Here is a 17,632-nt window from a genome sequence, read left to right on the forward strand (position 1 = left end):
ATTAAATGAGAGGTTCCATTTTGTTACAAATGTCTTTTCACTGACTTTCAGACAAAAGTCTTGGCAGAAACATGGACTAAAGCCAGAGTATACAGTGAGGAAAATAAGTATTTGAACACCCTGCGGTTTTGCAAGTTCTCCCACTTAGAAATCATGGAGGGGGTCAGAAATTTTCATCTTAGGTGCATGTCCACTGTGAGAGACATAATCTTAAAAAAAAAATAAAAAAAATCAGAAATCACAAAGTATGATTTTTTTTAAATAATTTATTTGTATGTTACTGCTGCAAATAAGTATTTGAACACCTGTGAAAATCAGTGTTAATATTTGGTACAGTAGCCTTTGTTTGCAATTACAGAGGTCAAACGTTTCCTGTAGTTTTTCACCAGTTTTTCCACACACTGCAGCAGAGATTTTGGTCCACTCCTCCACACAGATCTTCTCCAAATCTTTCAGGTGTGGAGTTTCAGCTCCATCCAAAGATTTTCTATTGAGTTCAGGTCTGGGGACTGGCCAGGCCACTCCAGGACCTTGAAATGCTTCTTACAGAGCCCCTCCTTAGTTGCCCTGGCTGTGTGTTTGGGGTCATTGTCATGCTGGAAGACCCAGCCATGACCCATCTTCAATGCTCTTACTGAGGGAAGGAGGTTGTTTGCCAAAATCTCGCAATACATGACCCCATCCATCCTCCCTTCAATACGGTGCAGTCATCCTGTCCCCTTTGCAGAAGAGCACCCCCAGAGTAGAATCTTTCCACCCCCATGCTTCATGGTTGTGATGGTTTTCTTGGGGTTGTTCTCATCCTCTAAACATTGTAAGTGGAGTTGATTCCAAAAAGCTCTATTCTGGTCTCATCTGACCACATGACCTTCTCCCATGCCTCCTCTGGATCATCCAGATGGTCACTGGTGAACTTCAAACGGGCCTGGACATGTGCTGGCTTGAGCAGGGGGACCTTGCTGCAGGATTTTAAACCATGACAGCATCATGTGTTACTAATGTAATCTTTGTGACTGTGGTCCCAGCTCTCTTCAGGTCATTGACCAGGTCCTCCTGTGTAGTTCTGAGCTTTCTCAGAATCATCCTTACCCCACAAAGTGAGATCTTGCATGGAATCCCAGACCGAGGGAGATTGACAGTCATCTTGTGTTTCTTCCACTTTCTAATAAATAATCATAACAGTTGTTGTCTTCTACCAAGCTGCTTGCCTGTTGTCCTGTAGTCCATCCCAGCCTTGTGCAGGTCTACAGTTTTGTCCCTGGTGTTCTTAGACAGATCTTTGGTCTTGGCTATGGTGGACAGGTTGGAGTGTGATTGATTATGTGAACAGGTGTCTTTTATACAGGTAACAACTTCAAACAGGTGCAATTAATAAAGAGTGCAGAATAAGAGGGTTTCTTAAAGAAAAATTAACAGGTCTGTGTGAGCCAGAATTCTTGCTGGTTGGTAGGTGTTCAAATACTTATTTGCAGCAGTAACATACAAATAAATTATTTAAAAAAAATCATACATTGTGATTTCTGGATTTTTTTGTTTTAGATTATGTCTCTCACAGTGGACATGCACCTAAGATGAAAATTTCAGATCCCCCCATGATTTCTAAGTGGGAGAACTTGCAAAATTGCAGGGTGTTCAAATACTTATTTTCCTCACTGTATATGAAGCAGCACCCTCTAGAGGACAAATGACACTGCAGTTTATTTACTTCTTTCTTTTTTTTTTTTTGGTGCTTCCTGACAATGGGGTCGCGAACCCTTGTGCCAAGTTTGGCTTTGATACATAAAAATGCAGCGGAGATATGACCTCACTTCCTATTTGTCAGCTCAGTCCCCAGATTCAAATGACTATGATTGAAAAGCGAAATAACTTTGAAGATAGAACTGTGGGGCTTGGTCTGAATGTCAATTATGCCAATTTTTGTCAAGACTGTACAAAATGTGTTGCTTTTGAGTTTTATTTAATCTTTTAAAGACTTCACAGAATCTAAAATGTCCAATGTTGGAAATTTTATAACATATCAATATCAGACACCACAGAGTGCACAGAACTCCACTTAATCCAAGAAAACCAAGAGCATGATTTTCAAAAATCAGGCATACAATTCAAAATTTAAGTCAATGGTGGCGCTAGAGTGTTGGAGGTCCAAACAAGAAATTCTAAAAAATAATCATAGCACTGTCCCGGATTAAGTGCAGAAAATTATAGAACTTGAAATGAGGTGGACAAGAGACATAAAAGTCTCACACAACATGCAGAAAAGCTTTTGTCACAAGATGGCAGCACAGATACGGATCGATCAGTGGACACGTCACCACTAACTTACACAAAACTAGTGTTTCAGACTCAAACTGAGCTGCAGGTCACCAAGTCACGTGAAACATGTAAAACCTCACCGATGCCCGGGATGATGTGGAACTGCTCGTTGACCTCCATGTCGATGGCGGTGGTGATGATGCGGACCTTTGGGAAGGCGTAAGCCACAGAGTGCACGCCCAGTGCTGCCGTTAGCAGAGACAACAGGAAGATCTTATCTTCTGCCACATCATGGTCCTTAACAGAAAACACAGAGAGAAACAAGAAACTTATTTGTTCTGAATTTAAAAAAGTGACCGAGTCGACTTTAATAGAACAAATACAGAAAGTGTGAAAAAGCTGAACCACAGGAACAAAGACCAGGCTGCAAATATTTAACATCTAAAACATCCTGTGTACCAACACTAACTAAAGTTATGTGTATAATTAACACGACAGCATTTAAAGTTATATAAACAGAAGCTATGATGTAATGTGTATTGTTATCTATCTAAAGTAACTGTTAGCATACTATAGGAAAATAAAAAGTATAATCATTATGCTATCAAATGGAAACCTAAGAACTAAGGTACTATATGTTGATATCTTTAAAAAGAACACAAACTGATGAATCATTAAAAATTGGACGGAGGAAAACCCACCAGCAGCACTCGAATGGCCATGAGAGCAGCAGCTCCAGTGGACACGGTGCTGTCCATCAGAATAACATAATCCTCACTGATGTCCTTTGGCAGGCGAAGGTAATGAAGCTGTGGGAGAAAGAAAAAAAACAACAAAAAAAAAAAACATATCACAGAATCAGCTGTTGAAAAAAAAAAAACATTTACAATCACACATACAAGTAAGATCTTGACAAAGAAACTTCACAATGTGAATCAAATACACTGAACAAAATACATAACGGGCATGAACACCGTATCAGTTAGTTAAACGAAAACCAACAATCTGTAAAAAAAAAAAAAAATAAAGTAAATAAAAACAAGTCACTAATTATCCTCTGGAATACAACTTATTTAATTATGAATGGAAAAAGTACGACAGCTGTGAATCTTTGTGGTGCAAGACAGCCTCAAAAACTGTTGACAAAGGAGACAGGTGAGGGAAGCCACCAAGAGACACTGACCAACTTCAGTCAGTTTCATGATAAAGTGACAAACATGAAACGATTGTTTAAAAATAAAAATTCCATGAACCTGAGACTTGAGTTCACCAGAAGGATTGTGGGTGAATTTTAAGTCAATGATTTTATGAGATCACAGCTGAGCATTCTGTGTCAGCGGTCACCTGTACGTCATATAAAAATCAATCACGTGGCGGTGGCGGCATCACGCTGTGGTGAAACGGCAGCACTAAAAGCCCCGTGAGATTTGTTAGCACAGAAGGTAATGCGAACATGGCAAAACGCACTGAACCTATGAAGGAAAACGTGAAATGCTCATAAAGAACAAATATGGTCGAGACTCCAGCGGTTGGACCGGAGCGCGGACTGTGACTCAAAGCAGCCACGCCCCCTATAATCACATCTTCATGGCTAAAAATCGTATAAACGATTGAAATAAACCTTTATTCCTGTACAAGCGTCATGAACAAAGAAAGTAGCTACAGAGACCAAAACCCTGTTTTTGGTACAAAGTTCTAAAGATGATTACAACGAACTTTTATAGGAAGAGACTCACTGTGGGCGTGAGCCTCAAGTGGCCATTCAAAGGAACTGCAGGTTTTAAGATTCATGGCTTCATATTTTTCAACCCTGGAGGTTGCTGGCTGGTGAGAACGTGTCTGACACGGACAGTCTCCTGTTGTGTGAACGGGGAACTCCAGACGTCGCCCAGAACTCTTATGAGAAAACGCCTTTAACATCAACTATTTTCTGTTGTGGTGTTGCGGTGTGTCGGCCGTTAGCGTCACGCAGAGACGTCACACGGTCGTAGGTAGCGGAAGAAGTTGTTTTAGGACAAACCTCTGGTTCTCCTGTGTCGTGGTTGGTCTGGATGAGGATCTTTCCCAGTCTGATGTCTTTGCACACGGCTGTGAGAGCCTGTTCCATGGTCTCTCCGGCTCTCAGGATGGACACTCCGGTGATCTACGCACACACAAACACACGCACACTGAGTGTGGCACATGGACATTCAAAGATTACACGAGCTCTGAACCAGGAAGAAAAAAGCAGCAGCATCACCGATTAACAGACTGAATGTTGTCAGAGGGACTACGGAACCCTGAGCCCAGTTCTTAGAAGCACAAACATGTTGGTTCGGTTTCTTGAAACGCAGACTCACTCGTTTCCCGCTCAGCCTCTTCCCCTCGTAGGCTCCACCCTGCGGCGTCTCCACAGATACCGACTGCAAAGATGGACAGGAAACATTCTGCCAACTTACCATCGTGAAAGCTGCATCTTAACATTCACGTGACAATTCCACTTTTGTGAAAGCACGACATCACGGCGCAAAGAGATCAGAATGATTCACACAGAGACAAACTCACCTTGAGAGGCAGGAAGGAGAGCGCGTGTTCTATCAGGAGCCTCATTAATCTCTTGGAGTAGAAGATAAACTCGTCACGGTTCGTCTTTCTGTTCCTGCACAAACACGACAAAAGACATGACCAACCTGAACTTATCATCTCACAAAACTGCTCACGCGACCTTGCTAACATCTACACCGTCTCTGTGAGAGGAAATGTTACAGGTTTTACAGCAAATCAAAATCCAGCTTAAGATCTGCGATCAGGCTCACATAAAACCATATATCCGGACTACAAGTACCACTGGAATAGAAGTCAAATTTATTCTAGAAATACATATTTCATAAATCAAGGGGGGAAAACATTTTGTGACCATTTGGAAAGACTAGTCGGTCACACCCACTCCCAAAGAGCACAGGGTTAAATATCTTTAATGTGTTCCTTGTTTCCACTGGAATAAATAAGTACAGACGTTTGGCCAGTTTGAATTTTGATTTGATATGACAAATCAATAAAAGCCCAACTAGTTGGGGAGTCTGGTATCTTCTCCGGGCAGAGTGGTGTGTTTTCTGACCTGATGATGGTGTGCATGCCGTGAACCTGTGGCGTGGATTCCATGACACTCAGGGTTTTGGGTAAAGGCTGCCCCTGGTGAGCCGAGGCCAGAGCCGATCTGTGGCAAGAAGACACAGCGTGAAAAACAAGGACGATGAAAATAAAGATTAAACCCCGTAGGAACAGATGAGGACGTGGCCTCCGATTAATGACATTTTAATTCTCGTTCCAAAACACTCAATCCAGCTCCAGTTCTGGAGCAGGTACCTCAGTGGATAATGAGCCGGCCTGTCAATATGTAGACCTGTGTTAGAATCCAGCTTCATGCTGTCTGTGTCCTTGGACAAGACACTTGATCTGCACTGTCCCAGTCCACCCGGGTATAAAAATGGATACCTGACTGGGAAAGTAAATGTGAGGCATCACTGCAAAGCACTTTGAGCATCTGCTACATAAATGGAAACGTGCAACAGAAATGCAGTCCTCCTCCTTCCACTAAAGAAAAGTTTTGCTATTATCCCCTGTCATACATTCTATCCATTTAACCATTCTATTAGATATTTCACCTCCCATTTGGCCGTGCACTGGGCGTCATGTTTCTCCCCATGGCTGTCATTTAACATTTGCCGACACTCACCTGAACATCCAGCAGGTGGCAGACATGTCTAGGGGACATTACACTGGCTGAATAAAGCTGATTTTTGATTGATCTGGTGCATCAAAGTTGGCCACTGTCCACTGATTACATCCTCATTACTCATCACTCGCTCATCTTCAACCGCTTATCCAGGTTCGGGGTTGGCGGGGCAACAGCTCCAGCACGGACCTCAGACTTCCCTTCCCCGGGCCACATTGACCACCTCTGACTGGGGGATCCCGAGGTGTTCCCAGGCTGGCTCCTTTCAACATGAAGGAGCAGCGACTCTACTCCGAGCTCCCCACGGATAACTGAGCTTCTCACCCTGTCTCTAAGGGAGACACCAGCCATCCTCCCAAGGAAGCCCATTTCGGCCGCTTGTGCCCGCAATCTAGTTCTTTGGGTCATGACCCAACCTCTCATTCCCATTAGCGAGAGTAGGAACGAAGACTGACCAGTAGATCGAGAGCTTCGCCTTTTGGCTCAGCTCCCTTTTCGTCACACAGTACAGTAGAGTGAATGCAACACTACCCCTGCTGTGCCGAATCTCTAGCCAATCTTACACTCCATTGTCCCCTTACTTGTGAACAAGACCCCGAGGTACTGGAACTCCTTCACTTGGTGCAAGACCACATTCCCTACCTGGAGTAGGCAATCCATCAGTTTCCCGCTGAGAACCATAACCTCAGATTTAGAGGTGCTGATCCTCATCCCAGCTGCTTCACACTCAGCTGTGAACAGATCCAGTGAGTGTTGGAGGTCACAGGCCGATGAAGCCAACAGGACCACATCATCTGCAAAAAGCAGTGATCAGACCCTGACCCCACCAAACTGGAAACCCTCCTCCTTCCGACTACGCCTCAATATCCTGTCCATGAATATCACAAACAGGATTGGTGACGAGGTGCAGCCCTGGTGGAGGCCAACCTCCACCGGAGACGGGTCCGACTTACTGCCATGCACCCGAACACAGCTCTCGCTTTGTGAGATCGGTTAATTTAGTGAGTTACAAGATACTGGCATTTATTGCTCTGAGTTATTCCCATGCACTCACTCATCTACAGTTTTCCTGTACAAGCCCAACGCTGTTACCAGCACAGCAAAAAAAACAAAACAAAAAAAAAAAACATGATGGCTGAGGGTGCAGCGTTAAAACGTCTCTGACTGTACATTAGCAGTTGCTAATGCTCACCATTTGTTTAAATAACTGCATCACATTCCACTGGGACTGAGACAAACACTGGTACTGACTGAGACAATAATCCGCCAATTCATTTTGTAGTTCACTCAGCCAGCAGCGGGTGTGCCTGGAAGCTGCCGCCGTGCTAATGACCACGTGCTACACTTGTCTTAGCACATGTCCTGTTCACACTTAAAGGCCACACACAGCAGATTTCACCTAAACATGTGGGTAAGAGCAAGAAGACAAGAATAACAATGGAGAAGCAGGAATGCGACCTAGCGGCTTACGTCAGTACACTCAAATATTGTACTTATTGTAAAACTAAAGTGAAACACGGTATACTCCATACAGGTCTGTGCTGCATTTCTTATCAATAACTGGACAAAAGCAGATAAGCATTTTCAAGGACTGCACAAACAACGCCAGGAGACAAGATATGCTCCGATACTACACCGACAGAAGACTCATCAAAGCAGAAAACAACACAGCTACAGTCATGTGACCTTCCTCTGAGTGAGAGGTTTAATGTGCAGGCTGAAAGGTTCCATGTGTTTTCATTGCGGGTTGGTAATTCTGCTGCATCATTCAATCATTCACTGGGAGCTCAGCTGCAACGCAAATAAAATGACTATTCATGCTTTTGTTTTGACTGTTTTCATAATTAACGCTTTCACAGATGGAAACTGAAAGCACGTCCAGAAGGACACAGGGGGAAGAAGATAAAACTACAGCAGACATACAGTACCTCACATTGATCTCACGCTGGAACGGTTGCACAGCATTCATCCAGTCAGAGGGGCCATGCACGCACAGGGTCACCGAGGTGTGCGCAAATAGTGAAAAACACAAGAAAAAAACGCATAAGCCCTTCTTTAAATAAATAAATAAATAAAGGATCATTTACAACAAGAAACTGCACAAAGTAGGTTTGTGAAAACAGATCCTCATAAAGTTTATCAAACCTGCACGTCCACTGGTTTATTGTTGTGATTTTATGACCAAATGTAACTCGTAGATTTGTGGAAGCGTGCACATGTTAACGGGCTGCAGCAGGGCTGTTCTCTTTCCCATTTACAAAATACTGCAAGGAGCACATCAATGCTATCGATTGGAGATGCTGAAGTTTTTGATTCATGCTTTTGTGTCATCCAGAATTGATTACTGCAATGTTTTGTTTTTCGGCTCACCACTTACAGTATTTTCTGGACTATATCTCATGGTTTTTTTTTTCATTTGTTTGTCCGGTCCTGCGAGTTATATTTCAAAATTACTTCAACGTCAAAAATATACTGTATTATTATTTGTACATTCTATAGGTGGAAACCAAGACAATCCAAAAATCATGCTGTACTAGTGAACTCCTCCTCAATGTCCAACTCCTTCTCTTGGCTGCTCCCGTTAGGTGGTGCTACAGCAGATCAATCGTTTCCATCTCAGCCTGTCCTCTGTATCTTCCTCTGTCTCACCAACCACCTGCATGTCCTCCGTCACCACATCCATAAACCTCTTTTTCTCCTCCTGCCTGGTGGCTCCATCCTCAGCATCCTTCAACCTGTATACCCTGGGTCCAAGTCCAACCAGTCAAAGTCTTTTCTGAATGTCTCCAAACCGTCCCACCTGAGCTCATTCTTAATCCAGTCCATTATCGTCCCTCCCAAACAAAATCGCTCCATCTTCAGCTCCACCTCCTGTCTTTTTGTTAGTGCCACCGTCTCTAAGCTGTACAACATAGCTGGTCTCACTACTGTCTTGTAAACTTTCTTCTTCACTCTTGGTGATATTCTTCGGTCACAGATCATTCCTGCCACGATTCTCCACCCACTCCACCCTGCCTGCACTTTCTTCTTAACCTCTCTACCACACTCTCCATTAGTTAGACAGTTGGCCCCAAGTATTTAAACTCATCTACTTTCACCACTTCTACTCCTTGTAACTGCACTATTCCACTGGCCTCCCTCTCATTCACACACATGGACTCAATGTTGCTCCTACGGACTTTCATTCCCCTTCTCTCCAGAGCATATCTCCACCTCTCCAGACTAGACTCAGCCTGCTCTCGACTCTCACTGTAGATCACAATGTTATCTGCAAACACCATAATCCATGGACAATCTTGTCTGATCTCATCCATCAAACTGTCCATCACTGTTGCAAACAAGAAAGGGCTCAGATCTGATCCTTGGTGTAATTCCAACTCCATCTTGGATGTATCTGTCATTCCTACTGTGCATCACTGCTCAACTACCAGATACAAACATTAAGAACTTACCTTTTCCAACTGACCGTGGACATGTTGCACAATCAAATCCAGTGCTACAAAATTATCTCCACCTGTCAATGCAACGCGAGATGAAGACAAACATGCTGTAAGAATGTTCTTTAAAATGAAATTGCCACCAACAGCTCTATGCAAAAACTTCAGTGCCAATGCAACAATCATCATTTTCTTTGCTTAATCAAGAACACTTTGTCCAATTACCTATAGACTTGAAAAATGGAGGGACCAAATAAAACAAGTGCTGAAGGAATATTTTTGTTAACCCCCTGAAATTAAAGCTAAAAGTCTACACTGCAAGAACATGTTTATAGCTTCATTTTTTTTTTTTTTTTTTTAAATCTACTGTGGTGATGTAAAGAGTATACAATTACAAAAAAATTCTCATTGTCCAAGCAGATTGTATAAAGTTTGTCAAATATCTCCACTGACCTCTGGGCACTACAATGTCAGCGAGCTGTATCGTAGGCTCGATGTACTGCTCAAAGGCCGGTTTCACAAATGTATTGTACTGTTTGATGATGCCGCTTATGTCTCGGCCACGATGTGAAACGTCCCTCTTCAGTCTCCGTATCAAACGGATGTCTGAATCTGTGTCGACAAACACCTTCATGTCCAGCAGCTGGCAGATACAGAGATAGACAAAACGATACTGAGAGGGAATTCATGTACTCACTTCAGATTTTCAGTTAAAAACCTTCACAAACGTGCCTTTCTTCTTTCCCCCTTTCTTTGTCAGGTTGTAATACTGTCCATTGTGCAGGTGCTGCTCTATTAGTGTCATAATGTAAATATGGAGCAAAACCCCCATATGCATTATGAGTGTAGGAGGACAAGAAAAAACACACAACAGCTATATAACCTTCAAGTCAAGACTGAAAACGTTCTAGAAGATGATCACAAAAGGGCATGAGCTGAGGAAGCACACTGCTACCATTTTAAAAACAAAGACCAACATTGATCCAAAGAAAGGAGCAAACACACTGAATGTCAACTCAGCAAAACCGGGGGAGACAAAAACCTACCGAGTGAAGAACCAAACGACCAAAGCTACTGCAGCATTCTGTGAGAGACTCCGCGGAGAATGACGGAGGAGGTACAGACATAACTCAGACACACAATAAGTCCGCGGATTCTCCCGGCTGCAAATCTGAACAACCGAAAGATTACATGTCGCTGAACAAGCAATGTGTCTATGAAAAAGGTAAAGGAGTGACTTTTCAGAGAACAAGGCCGTAGCTCAAGATTATTAGGTAACATGCTGCCTATTACAGTGAGCAGCACGGTGGATAAGCAGCTAGCACTGTCGCACCACAGCGAGAATGTCCCAGGTTCACTTCAGACCTGGTCCTTGTGTGCTTGTCCGGGGTGAACCGCTCCTCTAGCCCAATGAGTGGTGGGACAGGCTCCAGCTTTACCTATGATCCTTAACTTTATGAAACAGGTTCAGAAAACTGATCGATGCCTACAGTCAAACTGCACCGTCTAAATGGCACACACGGGTAAAGATCATTTGCTTTGTCCCAATAAATAAGGTCTTTCTCTTCAGTCATTTCAAATGGCACAGCTGCCGTCCTCCCTTTTTAATACGGATAAAACAAACATAAGGAGCAACGTGCATCCCAGTATAGAAAATAACTATATTTTAATAGCTCTGCATACGTCTAATAATCCAAATGCATCAAACAAATCATGACTGCATTCGTGTGCACGCGGCAGCGCAGCTTCATAAACCGGCGAATTAGCATATCAGACAGACTTCTAGGACAGACTCCCGTTACATGGATGGACAAAAAAACATCATGAATCACCACAGACAATGGCTGTTAGTGAGTGAAGCAGCCTGAGCAGGGCGGGTCTCTGGGGAGACTGCACGGCTTATCATCACGGTCCAGTTCACACACCCCCCCCCCCCAACTCACACATGGTGTCGCCTGAATAAAAAGGTAGAGGAGGACGATGCACCGCTGCAGAATCATTTAGTCATAAATAAATAAATAAATAAATAAAAACCTCCCCTTTTATTCTGGTGAATTTCCTTTGGTTCTACAACATATTCATTATAAAGACTGCACAATTAATTTTCTCCTCACGATCAGGGTCGTTACCTCATACACAAATATCCGTAGGTGCATTCATGAGCAAGTTGATTTTTAAGAGGGATAGTTTTTAATTTTCATATTATTTTGCGTGATACTGTAGTTTTCTAAAATAACCAGACATACATATGGTTACTTGTGGTTTTTTCACTTAATTCCATATACTGATACAATGTAAAACATTTTGTAATGACTACTTGATAACCTGCTATGCAAATACAATTATTATTATTATTATTATCATCAGATAAAAACCACTACTTGTTAAAAGAAGCTCAAGTTTGATGACTGACTTCCTAGTAAGACCCTTCGGCTGCTCCCTTGTGTGCACTCAGGGTTGCCACAGCAAAATCTGAGGTGGATCTGCATGTTGAAAGTTTTACACCTGACGCAACTCCACATTACGTGGCAGAAATGTGGCAAGGGTGGGGTTTGAACCAGGAACCTTCCACACTGAAACCAAGTGCACTAACCACTTGATGACCACCCCTACATCAACAACTGATTTACAAATGACCATATTTTGGGGAGTATACGAGTATATTGTTTGTTCATTCTTTTTTTTTTTTTACTGCCTTTGGAGGCCCTGTGACTTATACACTGACAAATCACAAGTTTGTTGTTAATAATAGTAATTATAATAACTATTTACATAGAACTTCCCAGGAATAAAAGCACTAAACAAAATAAAGTCCCATAACAAAAGAATAAATGGCAATCATAAAAAAGTACACTTCAACAATGTACAAAAATCTTAAATTAAAGAGTTGATCATACAGAAAAAGGTGCGACATATATGTCTTTTACATCTTTTATGAGGCATTTTTCTACAGGTGCGAGTTACACTTTGGTGCGAGTTGCACCAAAGGAAGTACATCATGCCATGAACCGGGACAGAACCAGAACCAGACCTTGGTTTTACAATTGCACTAAGATCATAGAAATTTGTACAAGTGCACAAACTGTACCTCTGTTCAGTCATGAGCAAAGAGATAAATTTGCAGGTGGCTGATTTAATTTCTCTTCTCAGGATCAAATAATTGGTTCAGTATGAATCAGCCTGATGGTTGTGCACGAGCTGGCAGCGCCATTAATCAAATCTGTTACAATAAATGGGGGTGGGGGTAGATTCAAAAATGGTTTTTCCTACAATTAGTCACAAATTGACCTCATGTGAAACCACAAACAAAAAACAAGGTTGTGCACACAGTTTTTCTCTAACTTCCCATGACTGAATTGGTGTGTGAAAGTGTGGACTCATTACACAAAATGTATTGGATGGTAGATGTTTTATGATGAGCAACAACTTATGTAAAGAAGAGAAGTAAGTCCCACACAGGCCCTGAGCTCCACTGGTGTTGGTGTGTAGCTGCAGACTCTGCAGCCTGAAGCAGATGAGACTCTGGATGAGGTAGAGCCTCACTACGGGGTCATGACGATCAAGGCCGTAATGTTCATTCACTCATTTTGTACCGCTTATCCAGGTCCAGGTCACAGTGGCAGCAGACCAAGTCACAGCAGCAGACCAAGACAGTCTACTGGTTGGTAGTACAGACTAACAACTTTAAGAACCCCCCCCCCCCCCCGCCCTTTTTTTTTTTTTTTGCAAAATGTTGGGTTATATGTTTTGTGTGAATCCCTGTCACCAATGTAAAAATGTGAAGGGAAAGAAGATCATGATGTCATTCCCATCTTCACCACTAGATGGCACTAAGTCCTACACACTGTAGCTTTAAATAAAGAGCAGACTGTAGCCAATCAGAGGAGTTATTCTGACACTTTTCTTACCTTCAGCAGCTCCTTGTTGGCAAAAGCCAGGATGCCCTCAAAGATCACAACATTGGCTCCGTATATTGTTTTCTTTAAGAAAGGAAGAAAAATATCAAAATGATGTAACAAACAATCATCCAATCAGGATTATAGATCATTTGATATGCTCCACCTCACCATCATCAGCCCTACGCAAACACACACAGTCCAAAAGGTGTGTGTTTGTGCGTATGTAAGATTAATTGCTCTCTCAATCAGAGCGAAAATGCTCTTAAGCTTTTCACCATCCTAATATTGTCCTGTGACCAGAGTCGTGCTAAAGTCAATAAATCGGACACTAAAGTATTGATTCTGGGAAGGCACAAGAGAAGAAAAACAAGGCAAGAGAAAGAGAGGAAGACAACAATGTGTGCAGAAAAAGAAGAAAATTAATTCCGTGGTATCAATTGACTATTGATTTGCTCACATTCCTGAAAAGGCGACTCAGTGGGTTCGTAACGTATTTAAATGTGGGTGTCTGAGAAAGACGAAGAGAAACTGACCTCCAAGATTTTCACAGAAAGAGACAGAAAAGTGATATGTGTCGTCCTGTTCTTTCACTTGACTGGTAGAAGGGTAGATGCATCTTACAGCGAGCTGGACCATAACGCCACTGGCTCTCCTGGGACCCACACTTAATTAAATTCACCATTCTACAAAAGGCCTATAAAATTATTTCTCAGTCACAAGTCATGATAGGCCATTTCCCATCTGCTGTTGCACCTTTCAGCCATGAAATTACATCGCAAAGAAATAGAGAGCGGTTGTCAGAGCGCTACAATGCTCGACTGAGTCCTCACAGTGCTCCTGGTAGACAATCTGGCACTTAGATTGGCTAATGCCCTGCATGCTTAATCTGTAATAATTAGCACATTAGGCATAATCTTTGCGGATTACAGCACACCAAATCATTCAGTGATAAGTCACAATGACTCATTTTAACTGCACAAGGTCTGGACAAAAACAATCTTAACCCTCTCCATCCTGCTCCCTGTCTGACCCTCTTTTTCAAAGCTATTGTCTAAATTTGTGCAAAAACATATTAAATTACTCACTTTATGAAGTGACGCCAAACTGCATCATAACAACATTTTTAAAAAAGCAGTAGTGAAAATGAAGGAACCTGACAAACTAGATCATTTCTAAATGTATGGAACTTCAACCACAACTGCTCCAATTTCCATTACGTATCCAGCAGGTGGCAGTGTTCAGCAGGTGGCTTTGATCTTGTAAATCAAACTTTGTGATGTTTTAAGCAGTTTGTAGTCATTATATGCCTTTGTAATTTGAAGATGTACAAGATGATGGCATTTGTATTGAGTTATTTTGTTAACCTGCAGAAGATGGAGTCCTTCATTTATCTACACACATCAATCCACTCACTGCATTTTACAGGCTACACGAAACGGCGAAGAAAACCCTTAACTATCCACAAGGAACTGCAAATGATTTTTTTCTAAGACTGTTTCAATACATCATGAAAAGCTGGTGACAGTGCATTAAGATACATTTTCACAACAAAATCTGAACTCTGACTGGTCCGCATCAGCATTATGTTTGCTAATATGAAAACTTATTTTTACCAAATAAACCATGAAAAAATAAAAAATAAAAAAAACACTGTTGGAAATGGTGCCATTATGTAGTCTGTCCAGCAGATGGTGCTCTGAAGGCATTGTTTACAATACTTACAAGCACAGCTGGGACCCCACCACCCCTTGGTAACATCAGTTATACGAGACAGAGGTACAGCAAAAAGCGGCCATTTATTTTCAAGCAGAGTGGGCGTATATTACAATGACAAGAGACAAGTCACTGCTATGCCGCCAGCTAAGTGGGGTCACTTTATAATTTATACAGTACCAAGTAGGATTTAAATTCTGCAGGCTTCTTCTCTTGGCGACTCCTCGTGAAGAGACTCACATGTAGATTATATTAACTTGGGCCTGCACACATGAATCACATAATTTTCTTAATCTTTTTTTTTTTTTTTTTAACTCAGAAACGTAAGTGATAAACAATAAAGCATTAAAAATGAGTCTCACCAACTTAATAATAAAATAAACAATTCAGTGTCCTGCAAGATATGAACATAGATTTTAATATATTTTAAATGAATGAGAGAATTTGTATTTTTGTGATGCACTGCTGTCTAGATGAATCAGCTGGTTGTATCAGCTGGTGGTATCAATCAGACAGCTCTTTGTGACGCATCAGTTCCTTGTTTAATTGTAATGGTAACAGCAGGCAGAGACCAGCTAAAATGTCAACTAAAGACTGTATAGTAAAGAGAAAGATTGTGTCTCGTAACACCAAAGAAACCAGGCAGCAGAAGTCCAACTTCACCTCATTAGTCATAACGCTCAATTCATAACTAAAACTACCTCATCACAATTCAGTGTGTGCAGATAAACGTTCCATCTGAACTCTTGCACTCGGTTGCTATCAGAGTGTGTCAGACAGTCACAGGTGGTGAAGTGGTCTTACCCATTCTTTGCACCTGCAGTGGGACGTGAAGTCGTACACTGGCACTTTGATGCTTTTACCTTTCTTCAGCTTCCTGAGGACGGTGATGAGCAGCTCAAAGTCAAAGGCATCAGGGTGGTCAAAGTTATACTCATTTCTTGCTGTCAGCTCTTGTTCTTCTTTGTTCAGCACCTGACACAGAGATATACAAACACAAGTCCTCAAGATTCCAAACAGGTTGAACACTTTGAATTAGATGATGATTAGAATTAGATGTCAATTATCTTTCATTTATAATTTCAGACATGTAGGTGATGATACACAGGTGATGGATTGAATTGACAGCAGACTTCACTACTGAAAGGTGCCATTCATTTTCTGCTCTCACGATGTGTCACTTGATCCAATTTTATGTGTGGAGGACAGACAGAATCAAAACTTCTTCCTTAATCAATAGTCGTCAACAGAATATGAGGTTACAAAAAGTAGAAACTAGATGTTTTCATAACTTAACGTGTCTCTTCACAGATTAACACCTTCAAATTAATAGCAAACTTTTATGCTCTGAAGGGACCACATATGGTAGCAATATTTTACAAAAAGCCACTCCCAAAATATGATCAGCCATGTATGGCATATGAACATTCACTAGTATTTTTTTTTAACTAGACTGTAATCATTAACTACTCCAGATGGTTCCTCCAGTTTTATACAACCCCAATCAAAAAATATGGACACTATGGAAAATGATGGGAGAAAAATAAATAACATTTACTCTGACTTCCATTTCACTGCAGACAGCATGAACCCAGGATATTTCATGTTTTGTGTGATCATCTTTATTTGTTATATTCATCCATTCCTACATTTAAGGTGTACAACACATTCAAAAAAAAAGTATAGACAGTAAAGGATTAACCACTTTGTATCACTCTTTTGTGGTTATGTGGTTATATCAGCTATTGATGAATGATAGTTCTTCAAACAGAGAATCTCAAGAATCAGAGATCATGGGTGTTCATCTTAGGGTTGCACCCTTTACACACTGAATTTCCTCCAAGATTCTTTGAAATGTTAAATCATATTCTGCACTGTAGAGGGAGAAATATGCAAATATCTTCCAAGCTTTCTTCAAGGAACATTGTTTTTAACAAATTTTCTCATGCATTTCTTGACAAACTCGAAATCCTCTGCTCATCTTTGTTCCTCAGAGCCTTTTGTTCACACCAAATCATGATTACAACCAAATGTTGCCATCACCTGTTTGACATATCATCGCATAATATTTTTTCCATTACTGACCCCAAAACTGCCCCATCTCAATTTATTTTTGGAATGTGTTACAGGCCTAAAAAGCAGGAATGGATGTATATTAAATGAAAAGAAAGTGACCACATATATATTATGAAATATTGTATGCAAAATGTCTGCATTAAAATCAAAGTCAAAATAAATTAAAAAAAAAGCTTCCTTTTTTTTTTTTTTTTTTTTTTTTTTTTTTTTTTTTTTTTTTTGCATTCGCCTTAACCTTTTTTCCCCCTGATTAGGGGCTGTAAGACTGCACAGACCGTACCATAAGTGGAAATTAACCAATGACTGACAATAAAGTTGTAATTTTCACTTTTCAACATTACTGAACCAAACCGACCAAGTCAACTAGTAGAGTAAAATTATTGGGAACTTTTTAAACAACTATTCTTTTGCCATCAGTAAATGATACAGGTCACATGGCGTCACTGATAAGATTTGTGCATTCTACCAGTGACAGCCAGCCAAAACCAGTAAGAAACCACCTGCTTTGAAGTTCTTTTAGAGAAGGGCTACGCCTCCTT

General features: G+C 41.3%; 1 protein-coding gene across 2 annotated transcripts in view; it reads right to left on the minus strand.

Moving 5' to 3' along the window:
- The window catches only part of si:ch211-243j20.2 (uridine-cytidine kinase-like 1), a 39,599-nt gene that overhangs the window by 6,956 nt on the left and 15,011 nt on the right, over window positions 1-17,632 (minus strand). For both annotated transcript variants that reach the window (XR_004558412.1, XM_034161942.1), the window contains exons 4-14: window positions 15,822-15,992; window positions 13,314-13,385; window positions 9,859-10,048; window positions 9,421-9,482; window positions 7,897-7,913; window positions 5,351-5,449; window positions 4,798-4,891; window positions 4,593-4,655; window positions 4,274-4,396; window positions 2,955-3,062; window positions 2,394-2,550 (exon numbers count right to left, since the gene is read on the minus strand). Coding sequence is in view for 1 of the 2 variants with exons in the window: in XM_034161942.1 (XP_034017833.1) it covers window positions 2,394-2,550; window positions 2,955-3,062; window positions 4,274-4,396; window positions 4,593-4,655; window positions 4,798-4,891; window positions 5,351-5,449; window positions 7,897-7,913; window positions 9,421-9,482; window positions 9,859-10,048; window positions 13,314-13,385; window positions 15,822-15,992 (1,156 nt within the window). In the remaining variant the exon portion in view is untranslated. The remainder of the gene's footprint in view (window positions 1-2,393; window positions 2,551-2,954; window positions 3,063-4,273; window positions 4,397-4,592; window positions 4,656-4,797; window positions 4,892-5,350; window positions 5,450-7,896; window positions 7,914-9,420; window positions 9,483-9,858; window positions 10,049-13,313; window positions 13,386-15,821; window positions 15,993-17,632) is intronic.

This window comes from Thalassophryne amazonica, chromosome 21 (genome assembly GCF_902500255.1).
Source record: "Thalassophryne amazonica chromosome 21, fThaAma1.1, whole genome shotgun sequence".
NCBI classification, from domain to species: domain Eukaryota; kingdom Metazoa; phylum Chordata; class Actinopteri; order Batrachoidiformes; family Batrachoididae; genus Thalassophryne; species Thalassophryne amazonica.